This window comes from Rhipicephalus sanguineus, chromosome 1 (assembly GCF_013339695.2).
Source record: "Rhipicephalus sanguineus isolate Rsan-2018 chromosome 1, BIME_Rsan_1.4, whole genome shotgun sequence".
Lineage (NCBI taxonomy): Eukaryota > Metazoa > Arthropoda > Arachnida > Ixodida > Ixodidae > Rhipicephalus > Rhipicephalus sanguineus.
The window spans coordinates 28585557-28611393 of record NC_051176.1 but is presented as its reverse complement, the minus strand read 5'-3'; the positions used below and the strand labels follow the sequence as shown (position 1 = coordinate 28611393).

The 25837-nt window shown below is 47.6% G+C and overlaps 1 protein-coding gene across 1 annotated transcript in view; it reads right to left on the bottom strand.

The window, feature by feature from the left end:
- The window catches only part of LOC119389945 (nose resistant to fluoxetine protein 6), a 100481-nt gene extending 74901 nt beyond the window's left edge, over positions 1-25580 (bottom strand). The window contains exons 1-2 of the mRNA XM_037657403.2: positions 25093-25580; positions 24469-24732 (exon numbers count right to left, since the gene is read on the bottom strand). Of these exons, the coding sequence (XP_037513331.1) occupies positions 24469-24676 (208 nt within the window). The 5' untranslated portion in view covers positions 24677-24732; positions 25093-25580. The remainder of the gene's footprint in view (positions 1-24468; positions 24733-25092) is intronic.
- Between the last annotated feature and the right edge of the window lie 257 nt (positions 25581-25837).

Sequence of the window (25837 nt, the reverse complement as noted above, 5' to 3'; positions counted from 1 at the left end):
CATACGTCACAGCTATTCACCATTTTAGCTTTCATGTTCTAAAACTGGCAGTGTTTTACCGTGCGTCTAGGCTTCGCTTGTTCGCTACCTAACGTCACGGCGGGTAGAAAGTCCTCACTCGTGAAGACCATGGAGTTGGTAAAGAAGCTAGAGAGACCAGACCTCTTACTACTGTGTGAAGAGCTGGGAATTAAGGTTGGGAGAGAAGAGAGAGAGTCACAGCTGATTAGGGCTATTCAGGAATGCGGTGCGGAGGATGACGAAATTGAGGAGTGCTGGGAAGAAGTAGAAAAAAGGCAAAAAGAGGCCGAGAGAATCAAAAGATGGGCTGAAGAAGACAGGATAAATGAGAAAAGGCGATTGGCTTTAGCACTTTATCAGGCATCAAGTAACCCGAATAACGAGAAAGCAGCCTCAGATAAGAAAAAGAAAGGCAGTCCTGCTAAGTCCACGTCTACAGTGAGCCACTCAGAAGATCGAAAGAAAGAAAAGGCGTTTAAGGCTAGGAAGCCGGTTGTATGCCACCGTTGCAAAGAGCTAGGTCACATCGCAATCGGCTGCCGCAAGCCTAGGAATGTTCTCTGTTTTCGGGACAGCAGCGACAATAATCTGGAACAATTGAAACCCCCCATTCAGGAATTAGTTGAGGAAAACGTACTGCGGGACTCTTCCGCAACGTTTGATAGTGTACATCCGTACTCTTTGACAAATGAGGTGACCGCAGGGGAACGCCCGTGTGCATGGCAAGTAGTTGAAAATGAAAGTGTGTGTTTGCCATTAGCCCGCGTTGAGAGTGAGGGACCGTTCAGACTGCTCGCCACGGAAACTTTGGTGTCCCAAAACCTGCCCGAGCATTATCCCTCTCAGAATGACGTGGATATGCCTTCGAAAGGCCTTTGTTTTGGTGACGAATCGGCGGCAGCTATGACGGATCCGATGGCCTGTGAGTCTGCTCATGAGGTTCCGGAAGCAGAAAGCGCTAACGAAGCAGACTGTAAAAGTTCAGATGATGAGGCGCTTAGCTTACCACGAGAAGGAGAGGCGCTCAACATAGCGCGAGGTGATGAAGCGCTTAGATTAGCGCGAGGTGATGACTCTCATCAAGGAGAGACATCTGATGGCGAGCCGGCTGGTTTAGCAAGTGTCGATTGTAGCGTTGTTTCTGAAGTGCAGACAGCTAGAAATAACGCCGAGGATAAGCAAGTTGAGCCGCCTGGAGTTTTGAGCAATGTACTTCCGAGTATTATTGCCGAGTCGGTGAGCGTTCCGTGCCGCCCCGAAAGAAAAAGGCGCCAGCGAAAACTTCGGGGAAAGGGGAAAGGTCCAAGTTGCCTCGAGCGGAGGCTGGAAACCCCGAAAAAGTTCTCTAAAAGTCAAAAGTTGCGGGTCTCGCACAAATCGAGATTAGGCATAAAGCGTGTCGCGAGGGCCAAGAAAAAGAGACGCCGAAGTGGTCGCCTGGTTTCATCATCTTTGGTGAAGGCTAAACGTTGGAATAAAGCGAGGTGGGGCGTACGCGACTGTAACGACAAAGGTCCTCCCCCAAGTTTACGAGAGGGTGACCGCTGTTCTGGGAGACCCACAATGAGGAAGCTTAAGCGTCCGGGTGCCTCTTTGTCGAAGTTCGGGGCCCGCGGAACAAAGGTCACCGCCACTGTGTGCTTCGGACAGGTTGGCTTTTTGTCCCTCCGTCGCGATCTGGCCCATCGACAACTGTGGTATGCGCGTCCCCCCAGAGCACGTCTGAAAGGGTGCCGCATTAAATTACGCAGTGTCACGAAGGATACTAAGAATTTGTCTTGTATCCAGTTTTATTATTGTTTTGTTTAGCTGTCTAACGTTTGCATGTCTGCCGATGAGCAAGGACTGTGTCGATTTTTGAAAGTTTTATTTTCCTCCTCATCTTAACTGCAGACATTGAGATATTTGCTAAACTGCTTGTTTGCTTACATTTTGCAAAAGCTAGCACCCGAGTAGAGGGTTTTGCGCTGATTTTAACAGAGAAGTACACTCTAAGCCGCAAAGGACGAAAAAGGGTCTGTGGTTCGTCCTTTTGGGGGGTAACTGCACTGCCACAACCATTACTCCCTAAAGGATGAACGATGCGTCCTTTAGGGAGTAACTGCCAAGGGACGAACTGTTAGTCCTCAGTTTTTTTGAGGGACGAAATGTCGGGTGTAAAAGTTACCCCTTTAGGGAGTAACTGATTTATTGCATGGTAGCTGCGTAGGGACGAACTGTTACCCCTGATGGGACTAACAGTTGCTCCTTCTGGATAAAAAAAAATCAATTTATTACAGTTTCTGGTTGAATTACCGAGAATTTGGAGGTTGATACACGCATTTGACGACATACACAATTAATACAGAAATAAAGTCAGAAGTAAATTACAGAAAATTCACAACCAACACACAGGATTCGAACTCGTGACCATTGAATCAGCAGTCGCGTACGCTAACCACTATACCACATGCCAGTATGCAGCAGAGTGAATATTACCGGGGCTATATATGTACAGGCACCGTCTGGAAGCTGCGCGTTCTGCCATGTTAGTCAAAGTAGCAAGATTCCTTATATTAGACTTCAGACTTCAGTGTTTCGCAACCAACCATTCGGTGATCACGTTCATGAAATTGTAAAATGCGTTGGATTGGTTTTTCTGCGCGCGTGTTTCGAGCGAATTTGGGCGCTTGATGAATGTATGTATATATAAACAGTCTCATGTATGCTCCCGTCGACGTGCCAAGTTTGCTCGCTTCTCACTGTACAGAACACGGTTGGTTATATCGTTCAGTGAAAATGTCTGTTTAATGACAAAAAAACGAAAACGTCTAAAGAAACAACCAAGTTTATTCAACGACTCGTGTCAATTCTGCAGCATCGTGTGTACACATAAATTGAGCAACTTTGTTGAATGCAGAAGATAGGATGGCTTCTCTGCATTATAGAAGAGACAATGAAAAGTGCAATGTTTTATCCGAATGGATGCTGTCCAGCCGACGTCAGGAAGTGCAACAGCACCATCGACAGCTGCTGAGAGCGTGTTCATAGCAGCAAGATGTTGAAGACGTTTCTCAGAAGGCGCAGCGCTCTCATTCATCGATTTCCTGAAAAAGTAATTGCAGAAGCATTAATATTTCCGGCAGAACTGTTCGTGCACTTGCAGTTACGTCACAAGGCGTCTGTTAGAAATGCTGCATGCGTAAAAATTAGACGAAAACTGCTCTTTCACAAAACCTGCAATATAGTGCAATGGAACAGTTCAGAATGTGTTATGAAGTTCGAAAAACCCGTCCTCGGGGGGGGGGGGGGGGAGTTTAACGTTTCACGCTTTCACAGCGACACGCTAGTGGGCCCACTTATTTATCAATGAAGCTTGCTCTTCATTTGAGAGATATAAAAATAAACGATTCCTAGCATCGCTACAAACGAGCGAAATCGCCGATGCCGTCGCCGACTGCCCGTGTTAGCGGCGCTAAGCCTTTAGCTAGACATACTATTTTAACAGCCAATCTTCCCAAATTACTTGTTTACATTGCTATAGAAGATATTGTGCGGAGTTTACGTGAATGTTCTTTTAAAAAGTCGCGAATATTTCTGATAAACAACGCTTATTTGGGCAGAACTGAAAACAAAGCTATTTTTGCACAGCTGTACTTGCTACAGCTAATGTTAAGCCTTCACCGTGGTTACCATGTTTCGATGGCCCAACCATCATGCTTGTAATTCTATAGCAGGCGGGGCGCACTCGCGACGCTGTATATCGCGCGAGCTCATCAATCACGCGTGTTTTGTTCGCGCAGAACGTGAATGTTAAACAAGCGGTGATCGTTACATATCAACTGCACACACGTAAAATCACGCGGAGTGATGGTAGCCTTGTTTACACTCACCTCTCAGGCGATGTCCCAGTCGGCGCGTAGCATTTCAATAGGGTAGCACTTCATTCCAGTAGCAGATCAACAACGCGAAGATGATTCAGTACACCACAAGTGACAGCAATCGCAACCACGAAACGAGAACCCATCCACAACACACCCCAAAACCGCCGAGTCCTAGCTTGCCGTGCATACGACGAGAACACCACGCAGCGCATTGATACAGCTTGGGCGCGAGCACATTTTTTTTGTGTGTGTGTGTGAAAGCTTTTTCACATTTGTTTATTATTATGCCATATGAACGATATTACTTTACTTCTGCCGCAGTTGCCGTAGTTGACAAGACCTTTTACACTTAAATAAACTGTTAACAGTTCATTTCTTTAGCGGACTCTTTGAATACGCGCATGCTGACCATTCGTTCGAGGTCGCCACTGCGCCGGAACGTTCCATGGGAGTAAACGTTGCTCCCTGTGGTCTAACAGTTCCTCCCTCACTTTGCACACGGCACCCTCGTCTTGCAGTTAATCCCTGCGGGGACGAATTACCGGTTGCGGGGACGAAATGCAGCACTTACTCCCATTTCGCACCTTTGCGGCTTAGAGTGTAGGCTGAAGGTAAAAGCCTCTGTTTAAACCTTCTGTTCTTGCAGTGAAGTGTAGGTTTTGTTTCTCTGTTTGTTTTATGTTTTACGCGCAAGTTTATCTTAACAGATAAACTTGCGCTGAAGGCTGAAGGTAAAAAAAAGCCTCTGTTTAAACCTTATGCTTTTGCAGTGTAGTGTAGGTTTTTGCTTTTGTTGATTTTATTTTATCCGCATAATGTTCGGACAGTGTAAGGCTACCAAGAATTTCTCTTGTATCCAGTTTTGAATTGTTTTGCTTTTAATGTTCGCGTGTCTGCAGATGAGCAAGGAATATGTCGATTTTTGTAACTTTTATTTTCTTCCTCATGATAACTGCAGACATTAAGATACTTGTTGAACTGAGTGTTTGCTTACATTTAGCGAAACCTAACACCCGTGTAGAGGGTTTTGCGCATGTTGATCTTTAACAGAGAAGTAGGCTGAGGGTAAAAGCCTCTGTATAAACCTTGTGTAAATTGCAGCACACTTGTTAGTATGCGCATCAGTGTAGTGTAGGTTTTTGTTTCTCTGTTTGTTTTATTTTCATACGCGCAAGTTTGATTTTGAGTTTTACTTATACTGTGAGAGGCGTAATTCATTAACTACCTCCGTTCGTTTTGTTTCGCCCGTAGCACCTGCGTGCCTTGAACGCTGTGAATCTCTCTGGGAAATGATACAAAACGTTAGGCTGTTGATTTGCTTCGCACGTAGTAGGTCTGAGTTTGTTATGGCTTCGTTATCTGATTCTTGATTTTCACGAGTGAGCGCACCAATTATAAATTTCTAGGGAGTTTTACCAAAACTGTAACCTGGCATTTCTCGAGGTCAGTTGAGTGCCCTATGTTTGTTGTGCCACGGGTCTTGCGTGGTTCGTTTCTGGCGTTTGCTGGCCATGGCTCAGGTCCAGAGATTGGTGCAGCCTGCGTCAACGTCTACAAGGGAGCAGATCTACGGTCTCTGCGGAGTGCTTTGGTGCTGCAACCCCTTCGAGACCTCCTGTGACGGTGGACGGGCTGTTATGATCGGCCTGCCTGGCTTGGCGCCGCTTTGACGCCTGAGACGGTGCGGCTAAGACTACCCTGATTTCTTCCGGGTCAGCGGTTCCAGAGATGCCCCAAGAGCGGCGACAACACGAAGGTCGTTCGTCTAATATTCTCAGGTTGTCTGCGCCCCTCGTAAAACCCTTTGGGCACGCCTGACCGACTGACAGTTTAGGAAGAGTTGATGGCCGTCGAGGCGGCTTGCTTTGTCGTCAAGGTGCCCCGGACAAAGGACCCAGCGTCTGGGAACCGTCTGCGGATGCATTTCCCACGTTCTCCGTGGCGCCTTGTTGCGGCTGTTTCCACAATTTCGTGGTCTGCCTCGCGCATACCCATCATTGCAACAGACTACGAAATTGACTTCCACGTAAGACTCAACGTCTTCGTGCTGTGCCGTGTGTGCGCGGTGGGCAGTGTTTTTCCCTCGCCATGGGACGAACTGGACGTGCCTCTTTCTCCTTTCGCGGGTTGGGAAGGAGGCGGCGTTTCACCTTCCCCTTTTGGGGGCGGAGGCGAAGATGGAAATTTTCATTGGACTGTCCTGGCCTCCATTGTTTTTTCCTACAGGGAACCCTGGGAAGACCAGGACATAAAATGCGAGCGCCGATGCGCTCCCGACAAGCTCCCGACAAGTTCTCTCAAGCTCTCACAAGCTACGAGGAGCTCCCCTCGAGAGCTTCCATGATGCTAACCCCATCATGTAGCAACACGCTACCTGTAAATATGTAATAAACGTTACTGTTAGCAGCTCCGGGCTCCTCTCCTCGACATCTCCCCGAGACTCTGGCTGGCTCCGGTCCTCTGGGCAGAACCCCCGATCACATCAGCCCAAATGACCACGCCATAAACACAGAGTCCGCGACCATTGGCTGACTTGAGCATCGTGCCCACGCACTCGCTCGCGATCACACTGAAAGTAAGCTGCGCGTGCGAAAAAGAAAAGAAAGGAAGTGCTCCAGGTCATGACGCACGTGACGTTACTTCTTTTGCGTCATCGCTCCCTGCTTAGCTTCCAGCGCACTCGTCGGGACGAGAGAAAAGACAAAGCGCTTACAGCATGCTACAAATCCCTGTAACTCTGCTCGTACTTGACGGATTCTAATTTTTTTTTTTTGCGGCGGTCGATTCGTGAGGAAATAAATTCCTTTAATGTAGCCATTCGATGAATATTTGAAAAAGTGTTGCCGAGCCCCTTTAAAGGACAACTCCGGCGGTTTTTTTCACCATGTCAGGGTAATGGTGCTTTTATGTTCTTGAGACACTCTTGTCACGCGCCCGATAGCAGAAATGCTCAGCAAATTCGAAAATAATTCTTAATAAGCAAAAAGGCGCAATACCGAAACCCAACCGAGTGTACTGTCTACGTATGACGTAGTAGTTGCTACGAACCGGAAGTCGTGCAAGGCATGCCGGTCACGCCGGCGCGGAGTATGAAGTTTCCTAAAGTTTCCTATGAAATCTGTGACAACCAGGACGAGCAGGCGCACAGTGGAGAGGTGAGCACGCCGCGCATCAGCAGTAATATCTGCGACTGACAGTGCCGCGTCTGATACTGACAGTGCCTCGGACCTGCCGGACTGTCACTTGGAAAGATGTGATAGCAAACTATATGCGTCTTGCCTGAGTGGTTTGTGCAACCCACAACGCAACACCAACTACCAGCCATCGCACGACCCTCCACAGGGAACAGAAAATCGCGCGCCAAACCAGCGAAGCGCCGGCTATAGTAGTTCACTATAGCGCCGGCCAAACACCCTGTCGCCTTGTGGCCAGCACAGCAGACGCTGTAGCGGCCGAAGTTGGCGGTGCCCTCGGCTGCGTCACTTCCGTCGCCTTAACAATATTGACGTCACAGACGCAATGTTGCCAATAATTGTGGGAAGCCGGGAGGGCGTTTGCAGACAATCTTTAAAATTCATTTGCAAACAATTTGAGTTTGTCTCAAGCCTGTAATTTGGCATAAATGACGGAAACGTGCAATGGAACGTACCCAGCGAATTTCATTGAGATCCATTGACCTCAAAAAATCGCCGGAGTTGGCCTTTAAGAATTGCACATCAGTTGCTTAGCGGTGTTGTATCAACGTTACCGGCTGCCTAATCAGTGAAGGAGCATAAAGGGCTTGCAATGGCCACTGCGCATGTTCAGTCTCCGCACACAGTGCCTGCCCTAAAGAGAACGATTCGCGATGAGCCTCAGAGTCGCCGATACCTTGAGTGGTCAAACGAGGCTTGGACAAGTCACCGCTCTCTCATGCGAATGCGGCTCATGTTTGGTTGCAGGCAAAGCAGGCTTCTGCAAGGTTGTCACGCTTGTTCCGAAATGTCTGGTTAACATGCCAGCTATGCATGGGGAGCAATGTGTTCGAAACAGCACTTGGCCGGTTGAACGGCAAGCTCGAGTTCGGTGCGCCATCGCAACGGCATCGCAACGGTTTCTTTCGCTTTCTATCCGTCACTGGCGTAACCAGGGGGATTCAAATCCCCTCCCCCCCCCCTTGAATTTTTTTTATATTTCGCATGTGCATGCATACACGCACACATACAAACGCACGGACGAACGTACATAAAGTATGGTTGAACCCCCCCCCCCCCCGAAAAAAAAAAAGAAATTTCTGGCTACGCCACTGCTCCAGGTAATACTGACACATTGTTGGCTCCCTTGTTCCCTTTATTATTGTTATCCTGAACGGAGGTTTGTGGCAACCATTGAGACGCAAAGCAGTCCTCTGCAGTGCCCACTTTGTCGGCTGTACACGACTGTCGGGCTGAGGGGAGCACCTAGATGATCGGAGGACCTAGACGAAAAACACAGTTGCACATGTTCAAAAATGTAATTTAGCAAAGTGTTCGACGTACTAACAGCGCGAGAAAACTAAGACACGGGCACTTCATGCGGTCTCTATCTTTTTATCGTTGCTAATACGTCATTGCAACTATGCCACCCTTCTGCTAATGGGCGCCGGTCATAGGATAAGCGACGCGTGAGGCTGCCGATATAAAATATTTTCTATCGTAGGCCAAGAATAAAGTTTACTCCCTTCTATACGCACATCGTTGTCCCCGCTCTTTATTTGTGCGACGCATTTTCCGAATATTTCCGACGGATCGACGGCACTGTGCAGTTCTTCTCTGACGCATTAAACGTGATTAGCGGCGTACAAGTAGCCACCCCGAAGCGAACTACTACGTTTGAAGTATTCCTGAACATTTGCTATTCGTCCGTAGCCACACACAAAAAAAAAGCAAGCGGGGCTCGTTTTGCGTTGCCATTTTTCACGCACCGGCGTTCACCGCACACGACTTGGAGCTATACGCGCTGGGAAGGGACAAAATGCGCTAAGTGGCCGCACTGGCGCTGCGCACTCGGAGAGCGGTGGCGCCATCACCCAGGCAGCACGCCGGCATTGGACCAATCTCGGAACAACGTTGGTAAACATTGGCAGAAATATTGGTCCTGCGTTGGCTTTTGGGGGTTTGCTACACCTAAATGTGCATTGGTCCAATATTGGATGCCAATGATTTTCCAATAATGGCAAGGATGGCTGGAGCCAACATTGTCCGTCCAACATATCGCCAATAATGGCAAGGATGGCTGTAGCCAACATTGTCCGTCGTACGTATCGCCAACATTGTATAAACATGGCAGCTCCAATGTTTTTTGCCAGCCTTTATCGTTGGCTGCACCATCGTTCTTTCTTTTTCAGCGTTTCATACTGGTTCTTGCCAGCCTTTTTGTTGGCTATGTCAACATCTTTACGACATTTTTCACTGAATGTGTAGTTTAACATGAGGTAGATTTTTGTGCACGTAAATAAATGCATGTTGCCCACGCTTTTGTTTTTGGCAAGCAGCAGGGATAATCAGCGTAGAAAAGCTGAGAGTACACACAACTTTATTCTGCATGTATACATATGGCAAAGATACTGCAAGTATTGAAAATAATTTCGCATTTCACGCTTTGTTCTGCTGACCGCTTGCACAGAACCTACACTAATTACCTTGAATAACGCTCTTATATTAGAAATCGCGGAAACGGGACCACTCACAAACACACACAGCCTCCCTGTTAGCGCTTATTTAAGTTGTCAGTTCACCGAAGGTTCAAAAGGAAATGAGTGAAAAGCGAAGCGTAATGCAAAATGAAATAAATGAACATCTACATGCGAACAGACATTCGACACAGATGAAATCTATAACCATCTTGAACTACCGGAATGTTCATAGCCTATTTGTTAATTAAAAGGTAACTGCGGCAAGAGCTTGAAAGACTGCAACAACTTCAAAACTAATGAAATTTGTGTGTTACAGATCCATCATTTCTTTGCGCGAAACGAGCGGCGAAGGGCAAATCAAAAACGGATATTTAGCTGCGCACGACAACGCGATAAAAGAACAAAACAACAAACGCAAATGCTGAAACATCGCTAAGGGCGAGGACTTAACTAACCTGCTTCGACGCGCACAGCAAAGCGCACCACATGGGTATTCACAAAGTAACAATTTTAGAGAAAGTACGCGGTAATGTATACGTTAATAAACGCAGCACATATTTCACGTACGAAAACACGGAAAGTAACATGCGACTAAGGAACGAAACGACTTACTGAACGCGATACGTACACAAAAATCCGGCGGAAAGTTTGCGATTTGTCAGGACACATCGGCGCTCATCTGCGGATCGGTCTTCAAAAGTCAAAACAATCAAGTCCGATGAAGAACAGGACAGCTGCCTTCTCACTGTGGCATCGTCGTCGAATCTCCGTATCCATAGAATCGCGGCATCCTGTCTCGATATCCGACTTCGTTTTTTCCCGATGACTCTTGACTGAATACTGAGGGGCGCGCGCGCGGCGCCCGCCGATGCTTGGAGCCCGAACGAGGGAAAGTAACCACCACTGACTGACGAAGAATAGCCGCCGGCCAGAAGGGGCCGAAACGCGTACGCATCTTCCGAGGTGCGGTCGTCTCCCGCGATCTCCTCACCCCCCACCCTCTCGTTTTCTAAGGCATTGAAAGCCCGGAGCCACGTTTGAACCGTCGTGGGCGGAGCAGCCGTCAAGTGACAAGTGTTTTATGACCAGCCACCCCCGCGCAACTGCCGGGAGGAGAGGACGTAAAATTCCTGCAAAACATGGCGTCGCGCTGCTTCTCCGGCCTCCCGATCACCGAGAACATTTGTTCGAAGTGAACACGTCTGGTTGCGTGAAGCGTTGAGAGTGCAAACATAACTCATCGCTCATCTGGAGATTCCGCGGGCGATACTGTAGTCTTGGACAGCACGTCGCTGTAGCACGCACACAAAGAAGTTACAATCCTGTAATCCAACCAGTCGTGTAGCAAACACAAAAATACGTGGTGTGGTTGAAGTGACATGAAATGTTTTGATTGTTCGCCGCTAATAAAGCCGTCAGAAAATTTTGGTGCGCGTGCGCTAAAGGCGCACCAGCGCAGAGGGCCCATTGCGAAACAGACTAGAATTCTACAGCTTCAATCAATGTAAAGGCAGGTTTTTTTTTTATACAGTTGCGTTGTGTACGCTGGCTGTATCACACAATTAACTTTTAACAAACATTGCGAAGTGAGATGTTGTGTTGTGTTTCCTTTCTCATAGATGTATTTCCAGCAGCGCGAAACTCACTTGAAAACTTGGTACTTATTTTACATTGCTCAACATCTCTAAAACAAATATTGTCCAACTGTTTAGGATATATTTTGTGCCACACTAAATGCCAACTTAAAAATCAAGACCCTGTGTGCGCCATTGTTCCCTTTCTTATAGAATGGAATTTCCAGTTTTGTTTGTTGACTGACAGCAATGGACTGTTTTTGCCATATTTATACAGTAGAAGCTCGTTAATTCCACAATCATTATTTCGGAAAATCAGACAATTACAACGTGTTCTCTGGTCCCGCCAAGCATGTTTATTGTTTAATGGCACCGAACTCTCGTTAATTAGGTCATATTGGGGCGCAACCGGGTTAATTCGGACGAACCTCGGAACGCGCCGAGCGCGAAGCGCCGCAAATATGCGATGCAAAGGAGCGAAAACGGCACTCGCGGACGGCCCGAAACGGCCGCTGGCTTTCAGAAATGCGGGGGTCGTCATCTACAATCGCGTGTGTATACGAATAAGGAATGGGTTCAGAGCACGTTTCGGATTAGGACTCGACCGGGCCGCTCCCACGTCCGGACAGAAATACCAAGTCTCTTTTGCGTCGCGGGCCCGTTGGACGGCCCATAGCTGTTCTCGAGTCCGGGGCTAGTAAAAACATGTCAGCCTCCCAGTTGGATGGCGTGATGCCTTCGCCGCCGTGTAACGCGGGGCTTTTGTAGAATATTGTAGAATAAAGCAATGTGATAAGTAACCGGAAATCTTCTTTGAGGTGCGCTGGATGCCAGACAAAGTGATTTTCATATTAGCGTGCATGCGCAGGTGGTGGCTCGATTCGGGCTAACCTTCACTCAGTGATGGTAAAAGGAAAAAAAGGCATTTTTTTGCCGATATATAGCATATGCTTGCCAGTGTTTAAGACATTGGAGCGACAACGTGTAAGTCTGGACAATATTGTCCGGCGCGTAGCATTGGCCGTCCAATATTGTTTAACCAGTCAGATTGAGGACAATATATCCGATCTACTGCCATTAGTTGACCAATATTGTTTTACCAACGGATAAGCTGGCCCAATATTGCCATCCATACGCCTTGTTCTGCACTATTGTAGTACATCGGCAACCATGGCACCGTTTGCCAACCTCAAAGAATGACACGACCAATATTGTATGGGCTGGCAAAGATGGACCATTATTGCATCCTTGTAGGCTGGCTTGCCAACATTGGTTTTTATGTTGTTTGTATGGGCCATCATTGGGCCTCGTTTGCCAACGTATAAACAATATTGGACCAATGTGCTGTGCTGCCTGGGCAACTGAGCGCACGAGGCCTGCGCCGATGCTCGCCATGTGCCGTGTGTGCGTCCAGGGCCATAGGAGAAAAGGGCTCACAAGTGTGGGGACGCAGGCAGGCCAGCCTACGGACTGTACTAAAATTTGCAAAGTCAGGTTGCAGGCTCATGGCAGTACTATTGTTTCTGCATGATCGGGGTATACAGCACTACAGAAACGACCTGACGTTACGTCACCTGAACGTTTAGAGTCCGCCCGAGCCGTTACTATCGACAGCCGGCTTTGAAAAGCAAGTGCACAGGATTGACTGCGCTGTACAGTGCCCCAAATGCACGCAATTGCGCTGCAACGTTTTTAGCGTCCTCCACTTGGCGACTTCGCAGTACCCGCGCTAAGTATATTGTTGGGCGAGCATTTCACGGCATGTTCCGTAAAATTCGCCGAGCGCAGGGCAGGTGACGGTGGGTCGGACGGCACGTGATTCCGACAGCACTCGTGCCTTTCGTGGTCTTTCTCGCGCATACGCTTCTCCTCGGCGGGCGGCACAAATTGCGTGACAACCGGCACACGCACCCTCCGACAACGTCACAGCTTGTACCCCGGCACGTAGGCGGGCAAGCTGCATGTGCGCACACGGCGACTGCAATGCGTGCGAGCACCTGTTTCATGAAAATGGTGAATAACGAAGCAGGATAAAAACAGCCGCACAGAAGAAAGGGCATCTGGCGTGCCGGCATGCGGTGACGATGAGAAAAAAGTACACCACACACACACACACCAACACCACACACACACACACACCACACACCACACACACACACGCGCGCGCGCGCGTGTGTGTGTGTGTGTGTGTGTGTGTGTGTGTGTGTGTGTGCGCAAAAAAAAAATGAAGTTGCTCAAAATGTCGCTGGGATAAGAATCACGCGGTGTGTATGGTACGCACCGCCGGAATCGGACTTGCGAAACTCCCTCGAGGCACGCTGCATCTGCGTTTCGCAAGTTCTGCACACATCGCCTATGCTTACGCACAACACGCTGAAGCTGTAGCTGTTCTCTAAAGCGATATATCCGAAGCTGCTATATGAATGAACCATGGCCCCGTATTCGCAAAAACGTTCTCGTCACAATGGGTCACAGGATGTTCTCAGAACTTCAGCCAATGCATTTGCAGGACTAAAGAAGGCGGCACACAAAAGTGCACTCACGAAGGCTTGTGCAGCAACCAGTCTGAGACGAAAAACTGACTGAGAGAATGCGGACGTTTGACGCGCAGGAAAAGTTTGCTTGCATGCGCATATTCGACGTTCGAAAATAATGCCGTGTAAATGTCGCGTCGTGAATGCAAAGACAACCGCGGCGAGTCGTGATGGCAGTTGCGGCCTCACACAACTGCGGGTGTACAAACGGCGTTAGCCACGCTAGATTGTAGTGCGCCTCGAGCAGAACAGCAAATATGGTCACGTAAGTGGAAATAAGCAAAATCATGACACAGCACTACAAGGATGGGAACAGAGTCTGACAAGGGGAGCGCGTGCGAACCAAGCTAACCTGACGAAGCACCCAACAATAGCTCACTGCCGCTCAATTTATTGAAAAAGAAAAGTAGTGTATAGGCGTCCCGGAAGTAATTTCGACCAAGTCGTAAAGCTATAGCAACCGCACACATACATTTTTGATGAAATCTGAAGAAGAAAAAACGGGCGCTCCCACGGTTGTGTAGCAAAAAAGCAATCGTGTTGAACAAGTTCATGAGGCGTGGCCGAAGCCCCCATACGTTTTTATTGCATTTAACTACGTGCAAATACGTCTTAATAGTGCAGTCGTATGCCTGCACGTAGCAAAGCTAACGAGAGCAGGAAGATGGGTCAGATGGACTCTGAAATATTATTAACGTTCGTAGAGTGTAAAACCGGTTATGAGGGACGCCGTGGCGGGAGGCTCTACATCAAATTGGCCACCCGGGGTTCTTGGATGAGAACTGTAAACTCTTTCACACGGCTAACGTCCTGTCCCGTAAGCGCTTTCGCTGCAAAAGGGAGAGTCTAATGGACAATGTAAACAAAAGAGGCCACGGATCCTGCGAAGAGATTGCATTTCCGGAAAGGCTGCTATTCTTGTACGCTTTCTGCGAGAGGCAAGTTTAAGTGATGTGCGTTGAGAGATACTGCATGGAAAGGGCCGCTCAGGCGGAGAAATTGCAGGCCACGAGGCTTACCCCGCCTGTGGCACCGCGATCCTTGACACGGCTTATGCGTTTGGAGTGACGTACGAAATTTCACAAAGAAAGCTGTCGCTTCTGCAGATACGCAGGCATTATTGCGGAACGACGTAAGGAAGAGTTCTTCGTGAGTACTTCATCTGGCTGGCCATGCAAAAGGCTATTCCTCAGCCACGCCCCCCCTCCTCCCCCTTTTTTTCCCCTCATAAGGCCGTATATACTGAGGATATGGAAGACACTGGCGTATCCCGAACTCTATAAAGCTGCATTCGCTCGCGCCGATCTGCTACTTATTTCTATACCTGAGCTCGATTTGGGAAGTCGCGGGCCGAAGCACTTCCGCCCACCCCACACTGAAGGGTAAAAGGCGTACATACACCATACAAACATCACTGCGAATGCCCCATACTCGAAAAGGCATCGACAACGTGAACTAAAGAAAACAGCAAGCTCGTTGACCTTCGAGCGGCCGCATCAGAGGGTCCACCATTAATACCAGTGGCATCGAGATCAAGAGGACGAAGAGGCTCGCGCGAGCTGTTGGCAGCGCTTAACCAGCTGTAAATACATCTGTACCTATTCCTTCGTGTCTGTCTTTCCCGTAACAATACGAGCAAAATTAGAAACGACCCTCTGCAAGCAAGCAGGAAGCTCCGAACGAAAGCGAATCTCGTTTGTAGCTCCCACCCGTGGTCAGTGTAGCGAAATCGGGATTGCTTGTCTTGGCGCCCCTTGGTGTACTACATGCGAGGCGGGGTAGGCGCAACACAACAATGTGACACGCTTTATTGCGATAAAGCAAGCGCATGGTGAGCGCTAAGAGAAAGTTCTAGCCATTCCGTGTATGCCATTGAACGGCATTCGTGAATACGGGAGAAGCCGCTGCTATACACAGTGCTGGTATTGTAATGTCCGACAATACCCCATTTGCTGCCGTCGGCAGCAACATGTTCATTGAGAGAGAACGCTTATTTTGATCCCGCTTCGGCGAGGACAATGGTGCTACGTGATCATTCATACTACATGAAGGCGCTTCTATCACGCCGTTTGTTGAACCTCGCCACAGAACAACGCCGCAGCTATACACTATACATATAGCGCGGCTGCTGTCCTCCGTGTCCCGGGCGCCGCGTAATTTGGAAACTACCGTGCGCAAATGGACTCGCTAAGACTATCGCAGAAGAACGTGTTGTTGGGCGAGTTGGGGCTTGCTAAGAGACATATTGCAGCGCTAACACACAATCACTAACAAGAGGTCTAACATTCACAACCCTTTTAAAGTGTACTTGTAATGATAACTTACTGACATAAAAACTACCGGATATCGGTAAACATGACAAGAGTACACTTCTGGTGGTGTTTCGCATTTTTTTACCTGCGTGTAATTTTCGCCCTGTGCAGACTAAGTGGAAAGCTCGCAAGGAAATACTTAGCAGCATCTGAATTTTGTATTTATTTCGTGTTTTGACAAAAAGTCTGCAATAAGGATGGTCAAGTGCGAGTCTTTCGCAAGACATTCTTTTTTATCGATACAGAAAGCTTAACGGACTTCTTTTTGTGTAATTTTCAGGAATACACTTCTGGCAAAGCAGCAAGAGTGCTTACCCATCGGTCTGTGTTCAAGACAGTGTTGAGGGCATGAGTGTCGGCAGGATTTTGTCTTTGGGTGTGCAAGGCGGTGTAACGTAGCGGCCGAGTGGGAGAGCATTGGTGTAGCTTGGGTGGGGTCAAGTGCTGGCGTGTCTTGAGGGGGGCAGGTGCTCTTTTTGCAACCCCCTGCCGACCCCCATGCTTGCGGGAACACTGTGATGTGCCTCACTGTACACTATGTCGAACAGCTCTTACATCTTACCACATTTGGGCCAACACTGGGATTGAGGCTGAGTGTTGTGCGCCATACTGCGCGCAACCTTTCTGATATCATGTGTATTTGAAAAATTTGCAATGTTTAAAAAGATGCGTAGTGGAGCCAGTGTTATTCAGCAAACTTAAGTCCTAACAGGGACAGTTGGGCGAGTTGGTGTATATTCACAGTTAAGTAAGATGCAAAAAAATCACAACATAAAGGAATGAATGGGACAGGACGACGCGCTACTAGCAACTGAAGTTTAATCGAACCACAGAAAGGTAGAAACACACAGTACGAAAAAATTACAAGATTTAACAATCACACATCCACAGAAAGAGCATGAACATGACTAAAAATGCCACGCACGTGTTCAACTTCAATTGTTAGTAGCGCGTCGTCATGTCCCCTTCGTTGCTATGTGTTGTGATTTTGTTTTCGCGTTTTCGTTACCTATGAACTTAACTCCTGACTGTTTTACAGTCTCTATACATGTGTGGTCAATTTTTGTTCATCCTCATGGCATATCAAGTCGGAGGATCCAATGTGCAAAGCGACAAGCCACTATTCATAGGAAACGTTTTATTCAGTGTATGTGATTGCCTAATTCCAAGTTTACTTTGCCACCATGGTACTTGAATTATTTCATCATGGTAACTATGTCATAATGATATTTAGCCCAAACACTAGACAACAGACAAAGGAGAGGACGTAGACGCAGAGCATGACTGACTTCTTCCAACTCGCCCAACAAGGAACGTTCATGGTAATTATGCGTAAGCCATAAAGTGAGGAAATAAAGATCAAGAACTTTGAGTTACAAATGGCACTAGCTGGCATGAAAACATTGAAACATAGCTGTACTAATTATGCACAATAGAAGTATTGGTATATTGCAGTCGTGTGATTATGCCGATAAGTTCTCAAGGACACTTGCAGAAATTTACGACGGCTTTCGAGGTATCTAAAGCGGAGCTCGTATGCTCCGCTTTCAGATATCTGTGAGTTAATATGTACAACGATACATGAAGGCAACTTTGCCGTTTTGTGGGCATTGCTGAATGGCTTTTATGCATCTTTGTAAGTGGACCTACAGTCAGCACCACAGGTCTATTTGGGCTTTTCTGCAGGAAACTGAACTACACAATCATGTGTGACATGTTTTGATGCATAGGGCAAACTAATGCAATAAAAACTGTACAACCTGCCTGTCTACACGGTTTCAGATGTCTCAAAAGTGATGCTAGCCTTAGTGTATTAATTTAGTTGCCTTTATGTGTAAAGTGACACCAAGTTCCTTGGGTAGCCTATTTCTTTGGATTGTAATTACATACTAGCACGGTGATGTGCACACGTCAGTGTCCATTACGATGAGATTTTAAGCCCTGCTTTCGTGTTGCTTTACTGCTGTGAATTATGTAAAGTGCTTAGGCTGTACTGTATATGTTGTTTCCCGTGTTCAGTATTGGGAGGAGGTTCTGTGCGTGACGATGGATATATATATCCTTACATTGCAATGAGAACTGATACCTGCTTTGATTCCAATAAAATATTACAACCACTGGTTCTTGTACCAATTGAAGTATGACTACTTGTCGTGCATGCAAATGGACAGGTTGTCGAAAGCCATGGATGACACGCGAGCTTTTGCGCAAATCGACAAGAAAGATTGTTTATTTAGAAATTTATGCGACACTTAATGAACAGACTGGTTACATTAAACGGTTTGAAATGCCCTGGATAAAGAATTTAAGAAGACGAGAGACATGTAGTACTTTACGTTTTCTTCCTCCTTTAAACAACGGTGTATTATGGAGCAAATTGAACTCACTATTGGACCGGAACAAGGAAAAGAATCGGGACGGAAATTTCACATGTTGAGAAATTGTTAGGGCGATCGCATGGTAAATGTGTTTAACGACTATTTTGTGTACCGGGACTTTGACACCGGACCACGTGCACCTTACACAAGTCTAGATCCTGATAATGTAAAGACACTCTTTTTAGAAGCAACGGTAGAACATGAAGTTCGTGCAGTTTTCCTGGGCCTTAAAACAGTCGCAGTTGATGCGGATGGCCTGTAAGTAAGACCTGTCAAATACGTAATAGATAAAATTGCTTCAGTGCTGACATTTATATTTAACTTGGTGTATTTCAACGGGCGTTTTCCCATCCAAAATGCAAGTTGCTCGTGTAGTGGCGTTATATAAGAAAGGAGATAAAACAGACGTTCTAATTATAGGCCAGTATCATATTGCCGATATTTTCTAAAGGTCTCGAGAAAATAATTTAAATCGACTATATCCCTTTTGTAACAAGCACGTCATAACGAAATGTCAGTAGGATTTTTAAAACACCGCTCACAGAACTTGCTCTTCTCGACCAGAAGGAGTACATACTAGAGAAATTTGACGAAAAACAATTTGTCCTCGGTATTTTCGTCGATTTTACGCAAGCCTTTGACTACATAAATCATGAAAATTTTGTTTATAAACTCGATCACTATGGCATTCGTGGGCTTCCCCTAACGCTATTAAAAAGCTACCTTTCAGAAAGACGTCAGTTGTGTCTCCATGAATGAAACGTATCAGAGAGAAAAAAATAATCTCAGGAGTACCGCAGGGCAGCATTCTCGGACCTTTGATTTTTAATTTGTACATAAATGATATAGTCTACATTTCTCGGATGTCAAATTTGTAATTTACGCTGACGACACCAGCATATTTATTCGTCTCCATCAGATGACTATCTTTTTCACAAAGCTAACCTCGTGTTAGAAGAATTAAGCACATGGGCAGCCAATAACCAGTTAAAATAAATACAAAAAACACGAAGGCCGGGTTTTTCGTTCCATTGGCAGGCAGGTTTCTGCAAAAGACAACCTTGTTTATCGCGGCTCAGAGATAGATTGTTGAATCTAAGTACGGTACTTGGCGTGCATTTCTCAAACACTGCAGTGGGATGAGCACGTAAATGCAGTATTACAAAAGTTAGGTGCGATAACTGGTATGTGAGTCGAAACCGCTATCTATCCCTAAACCAGTGAAATTGTTGATTTATAATGCCCTTTTCGCGTCGTATTTAAACTACTGCCATTTAGTTTGGGGGACTACTACTGAAGAACCTCTCGCGGCTACTACTTATGCAAAAAGATTTTTGAGAATAATTGCAAATGTACCAACTGTGCATCCTTCTGAAGAGCTATTTAGAATCAAATATTAAAAACACAAGACATATACGTGTACAGATTGCTCCGTGAATATCGAATACATTGCGAGCACCAGGATCTCTTTTCATGGGATTAGTAAAGTTGCGTCCGAAAGAACCATCATATAATTACGAACACCGGGACAGGGATGTTCCACATTGTCGAACTGGTACGGTCGGCAAATGGCTCGTAATAAGCTTCCGCGTTTATTAAATGATTACAACAATAACAAATTGATATTCTGATGTAAAATTGTCTGAATTGTATGATTTTTCTAACTTAAGCCCTTCGTCTAAAATTGTTTGACTGTTTATGTAAATAAACACTTAAGCTGTCACTAATGCAATACTATAGTAGTGATGAAGTGTTGTGTTGGTCCATCACGCAGATCTAAACAGGATGTATGAAAATGCAGGACGTTCTAAGGGTAAACTAACAATCGATGTACATTTTGGTGGTTCATTTCCATATTTTGCGAACATGACTCATTACAAATCTTTGTGTTAACAGTGTCAAGAACATGCTTGTAACTGAGCTGCTGTCTTTGTACGGGGGCGAAGGACTCCCTCAAGCCATTCAAATGGCTTTTCCCTTCGCCTCCGATCACATGTATGTGATGAATCAAAAAATCAAAATCAAGAACTGAACTTGTGCGTGCAAAACACATTGCTGAAACACTGCCTGCTCAATGTAACTGCTTGTGTTTTATTGCCAAACACATTGAACATGATTCATACATTATGACACATTGTACAAGAGAGATAGGCAACAGAAAGTTAGGCAGAAACTAATCAGGTTCTAACATAGTTGGGTGATCTTTCATCACTAGTAGCATAATTGAAGGTGCCTGTTGTAAATAAAGTTTAACATAATGTGCAGGTGAACGAAGGAGCGCGCATATGATAGAGTTTTCCCAGTTTTCTGCATATTTGCTACAGTCCTCGTGCTTCTGTGTTACGATTGTGAAATTCTGAATTGCAAGCAAGCTAACCTCTCTGCTGCTGTGGTGAAGTAATTCAACAGAACCATATTTTCTCAAACAGCTGTTCCATTGAGGAAGAGGGTAATGCTTTTTTTTAATGGGTACTGCATGATCTGTGCAAGGGGAGGCCAAGTACACATGGACGTTCACAAGAGAGAAGTGCAAGTACATTATCTTTTTTATTTTGTGGGAGACCTGTCACTGCGCTAACCTGACCTTGGGGCACGCGTTAGGCATTCGCTTTAACGCGGTAGCGTGATGCTTAACAATAAAATTGATTAGTAAGAATGTAGTAGTATGCAAGTATGAAATCAACTAAATACTGAATCAACAAAGTGCTTGATTGGGCTGGTTGGTGCTGCATGGAGACGAATAACGAGAACAGCGCTAAACACGGAACGAGATGAGCGCCGTGTTGCGTCCTCTTCTCGTTCCGTGCTTAGCGCTGTTTTCGTTCTTCGTCTAAATACTGAATATGCGTCATAGAGAACACTGCATGCCACGCTAAAGCGTGCACTGCGAATAAGCGCTAATTGCGGAAATAGATGAGCGTTCAGCTGCTCAGAGCGCGCTGCTGCCCCTGCGTGCAGCTCGCGGCAGTACGCGCGCATTAAACGCACTTAATTTAGGCGCATTACAATGTCCTTGTAACATTGACATATACGTGTGTAATTTTCGTATGCGAACGCAGGCGGTCTTCGAAGTGCTCGGAACACGCTGCCGTCTCTGGACGCGTTCAGCTCGCGGCGGCAGAAATAACGAGAATTGCTCCACAGCATACGCTCATGGAATGCACATACGTTCGCTCATCTGAAGATACCTTTGTCGCGCTGGTATTTACGAATTTCGCGCGAGAGAAGCATTGTTGATATATGGAGAAGCACTCGAGATAGCACGTTTATTTTTTCTAGCGGCACGACACGACACGGCACGACACGACGAAGGTGTTTACTTCGGCCAGCGTGGCACCCCAAAATTTATGTATTGACCTTATTCAAGCTCAAGTACACGCCGACGGTACAAGAACAGAAGCTCGGAGTTCCGCCAACGGGGTTACCAGCCACTTTGTACATGCATTGGTACATGTATATGAGCCCACGAAAAAAATACTAAAATGGTGGCCTTGTAGTATAATGGTTAGCGCGTGTGGTCGCGAGTTCGATTCCTGTGTCGTGCGTACTTGCATGCAAATGTCATAACTGTGCATAAAGACATTGATGTGGATAGTAGCAGAAATTGTTCGTGAAACGCTATAGTGCATGAATAATTTTTTTTCTCGCGACCGCTCTGACAGCGCCTGTAAAAGGAGGTTTAGAAGCTCTCAAAAGAAGCACAAAAAATCCCAATGCGCTCCGTTCAAGCCCCCGAAATGAGTTAAATAGAAACACCAAAAGTACCTCCTAAAGACTCTGTAAGTTCCATGCAATCACTCCCTTAACGCAGGATGTAAATAAAACCTCCTTTTGAAGGCCCTTTTGCGTAGTACCTTTAGGATGCACGCTGCGCAACGAGCCCAAAACTCCATAAAAGGCTCAAACCCGTTTGCGGTGTATCAGCTTCAACCGAAAAAAAGAAAGACAGGCTCAGGCAAGCACGGAAATGCGACAAAGACGAGCGCTTTCTTCCTCTTGTCCACGCTTGATTGCGCAAGCTCTCCGGAAAGCTGCAGACACATTTCAGCTTATTCCGAGCATGCGCTTCGAATACGCTCCACGGCGCCGTTGTATAGCGAGGTCACGCGCAAAACATTTACGCGTTTCGCGCTGGCTGTTCTTCTTCAGCACGAACTTCGTCAGCTTGAACAACGCCTGGATATGACGCCGCAAGAAGAGCGCTCCAGAAGAAAATGAGTTATTTCTCGAATTCATCACAGCTTCTTCTGGATATTAACTCTTTCGATATAATGACACAGCCGGGGCCTGATGGTGCACAGGGGAGTCACGTCGGCCGGCGTTCGCACACAGTTTTTTGTTATTGTTTTAATGCTCGACTCCCCGCATTACGCTAGGAGTCAGCCAATGGCGGACGGGGTCGTCTCCTTTTCGCGCCTGCCATTGGTATACGGTGCGGCGGTTTACGGGTCAAGGTTCGCAAAGCACCTTTTACAAACCTTGGGAGACAACGCCGTCACGTCCGCCCAGACGAAACAGCCAAAAACAGGTAGAAGCCAGCACGGGTGAAAAAGGAGAGAAACGAACGCCCCAGGGAGCTGCTTGGTATGTGCATAGATACGCACGCATGCCCACAATACGCAAACAAGCGCGCTTAAGGAGCGCATCGCAAAAACTGAGTCAAGGACAGAGAGAAATTACGGAGCGTTTCCCCGTCGGGCGCCGCTATATGCCGCTTTCCGTTTCGCCGTCATTGTTCTGGCTATTTTTGCTTCCCTCACGCTCGGCTTGCTAGATTATTTCCCAAGGTCGCCGTCTGAGGCGCTTTTGTACCTCCTTCCACTCTTCCTACGACCGCGCGGCTCGCACGACGCGGCTTCTAAACAAGGTGTCCGTCGCAGTGACCATTTTAGAGGCAGTTACGAGCGACGTTATATAAGCGCTAGCGGCTGCCGCGGAAAGAAAATAGAGGCGGACGCGAAACAAAAGGCCAGCTGGTTTGACAGCCTCACCGTTACGCGAACGCGACAATGCGATACACGTACGGCATGGCTGATGAGCGCCACGTGCTTACTCGCTGCTCAGCGGAACAGGAATCGAAAGCCCTCACAAATCGTCGCCCAGCTGTTTCATTATTTCACGAGTTATACATTTTTTAACCAAGATATCGATCGGTGCGAGATGCGAAGATGGTCTACAAGCCACTCTGCGTCGTATCCGGAGCAGGCAAGCCACAGTATAGAATGAGAAACTTGAAGGGATATTGATGCATATGAAGGGACGACCTAGATATGGTGTGGGTGTGCTCACGGGGAACATTTCGAGGACCTGGGGCTTCTTTTGATAACTGAATCAGGTATCGTTACTCAGCTTGGACAAAGGAAACCCGCGCACACACAAATACACAGATATATTATATATATATATATATATATATATATATATATATATATATAGATATATATTATATATATATATATATATATAGAGTAGTCATATGATGTGGCCGAACGTACTAAGTACGATGAGTTTGTATGCAACGTTTCAGCCGGTGTGGCGGCATTCGGCCAGCGTGCTAAACCACTCCTCATTTCCAGCCTCCTTTTCGTTTTCGGCTACATTCACTGCGATCCCGACTCCTCCTGCTGAAGAGTGATGAACCCTCGCAAACTACATTCTAAGAACTGAGACATGCCACTCAGAGCAGGCTTAGGTTTCCGCCCGGAATAAAACGTTCGGAGTAATAACATCGTTCGTTGTACGTTAGTGTACTTCATCTGAGCGTCTGGAAAACTACCGGATCCAGGAATACATTCAGTAAGTATGTATACATGTAAGTGCGCCTCTAGCATATCTCCAGGTGCCTTGTTGCAGTCTGTGCATTCACGCGTCGAAATTGCGCCAACTCTTTCGGAGCCATCAAAGGCCGCAGCGCCGTCCTCGATCGAGGCGCAGTAGGCGTCTCTATACAAAAAGCTCGTCAGCCGATGCAGCAACATAGCATGCACACGTCTCGAGTTGCACCGCACAAGGATCGATTGACGTACAGCGCGGAGCGTGGGTCGCAGCCCTGTGACCTACACTCCGCGCCGACCGGAGGCGCCCTCGCGCTTCACGCCCTTCGCGCATCTGAGCAAACACGGACGATACTTACTCTTCAGTGCCCACGGCGAGCCGTTCCTCAGGCGGTCCAAGTAGAACAGCGTATCATTGCGGCAGCGGGCCCCGATGCGGCTCGCCGGGTTGTCCAGCACCTCTTGCAGCCGGTCCAGCAGTGCGTGATTATCGGAAGCCCGAGCCATCACCAGCACAACCGCGACTGCCAGCAGTTGAACGAGATGAGAACACCGCGGCGGCGTCATGCTGCGTTGCGTGCACTTAGCCACCCAAGTCTTGTTGAAGCACTGCTGTAGTCAGCCTGCGTTGGAGGGTTGTTTGCGCTGTGAACGGAGGGCAGCGGACGTCTAAAATAATGCCTTGCACTTGAAAAACAAAGCAGGCAGACAGAGAGAGAGAGAGAGAGAGAGGTGAGTCACGGTTTTTGTCACAGGGCGGCAGAGTCCCGGTCCTTGGTTCAGCCGCTTCTTAAATGGGGGTAACTAGTCAAACATGGCCAGGCAATGTTTTGGGTGTTTTCGCCCTTACGCCGCTTCGCAGGCGTACATCTAATCGAGAGGTTCTAAAGCATAATATCTGTGACGCAACAAAGAAGGGAATTAAGAAGAAGGGCGCTAACTTGGCCTCAACTGCCGGCTCATGTTTTGCCGGGGACAAATACCTGTCGTCCTCTCTGGCCGAGGATCCGATGGCGGCGTCCGACAAACTCCGTCAATGCACTCAGGCGCCTGGTTTATAAAGTCCGGCGCCCGATGTCCTTGTGGAAGTTTCTGGCCGGTTGGTCAACCCCAAGCTTTCACTCGGAGGGTTCAGTGGTCGTGTGCCCATCCACCAAGGTGGCGCGGGGTCAAAGTACGAGCTCGCCGATGCACCCCAGGCGATGGCCGCTTCCTCTTGTTTCACCTCTTCGCTCGGCAGTTGACGACGCGCGCGCGCGCTGGACTGCACAAGTCGTGAAGAACGACGCGCCGTTCCCGGTTCGCCGAACGAGCGCCGATTGTCAGCGTGCCAGCAGCGCGACGTCAAAGCGCGTTGCGCAACGCGCGTAGGCGGCGTCGTCGATCGCTGTTGTGACGACGGCAGCTCGGTCGACGCTCGAGCCTAGCTGTCCGTTGACGACCAGGGCGGGTCACACTGCAGGCGCCGTCGTGGTCCGTGTTGCGGACAATGCGGTCGTCTTCCCGTGGCTTCGACGCTACGGTTCGCGCGAATGGACCTCCAGTGCGCCTTTGAGTGTGGTACCTGTAGGAGGTGGCAGCAGCGAGCTTTTACTCTGGCTGCGGCAGGTGAACATCTTGCGGGCGAGGAGGAATGTGGGCGGAGGAGAGGGAAAGTAGGGAAGAATAATCCCGCCGTGCGGGGACCCACAACAAGACGCAGCCGAGCCTCTTCTCCCGCCACTCTAA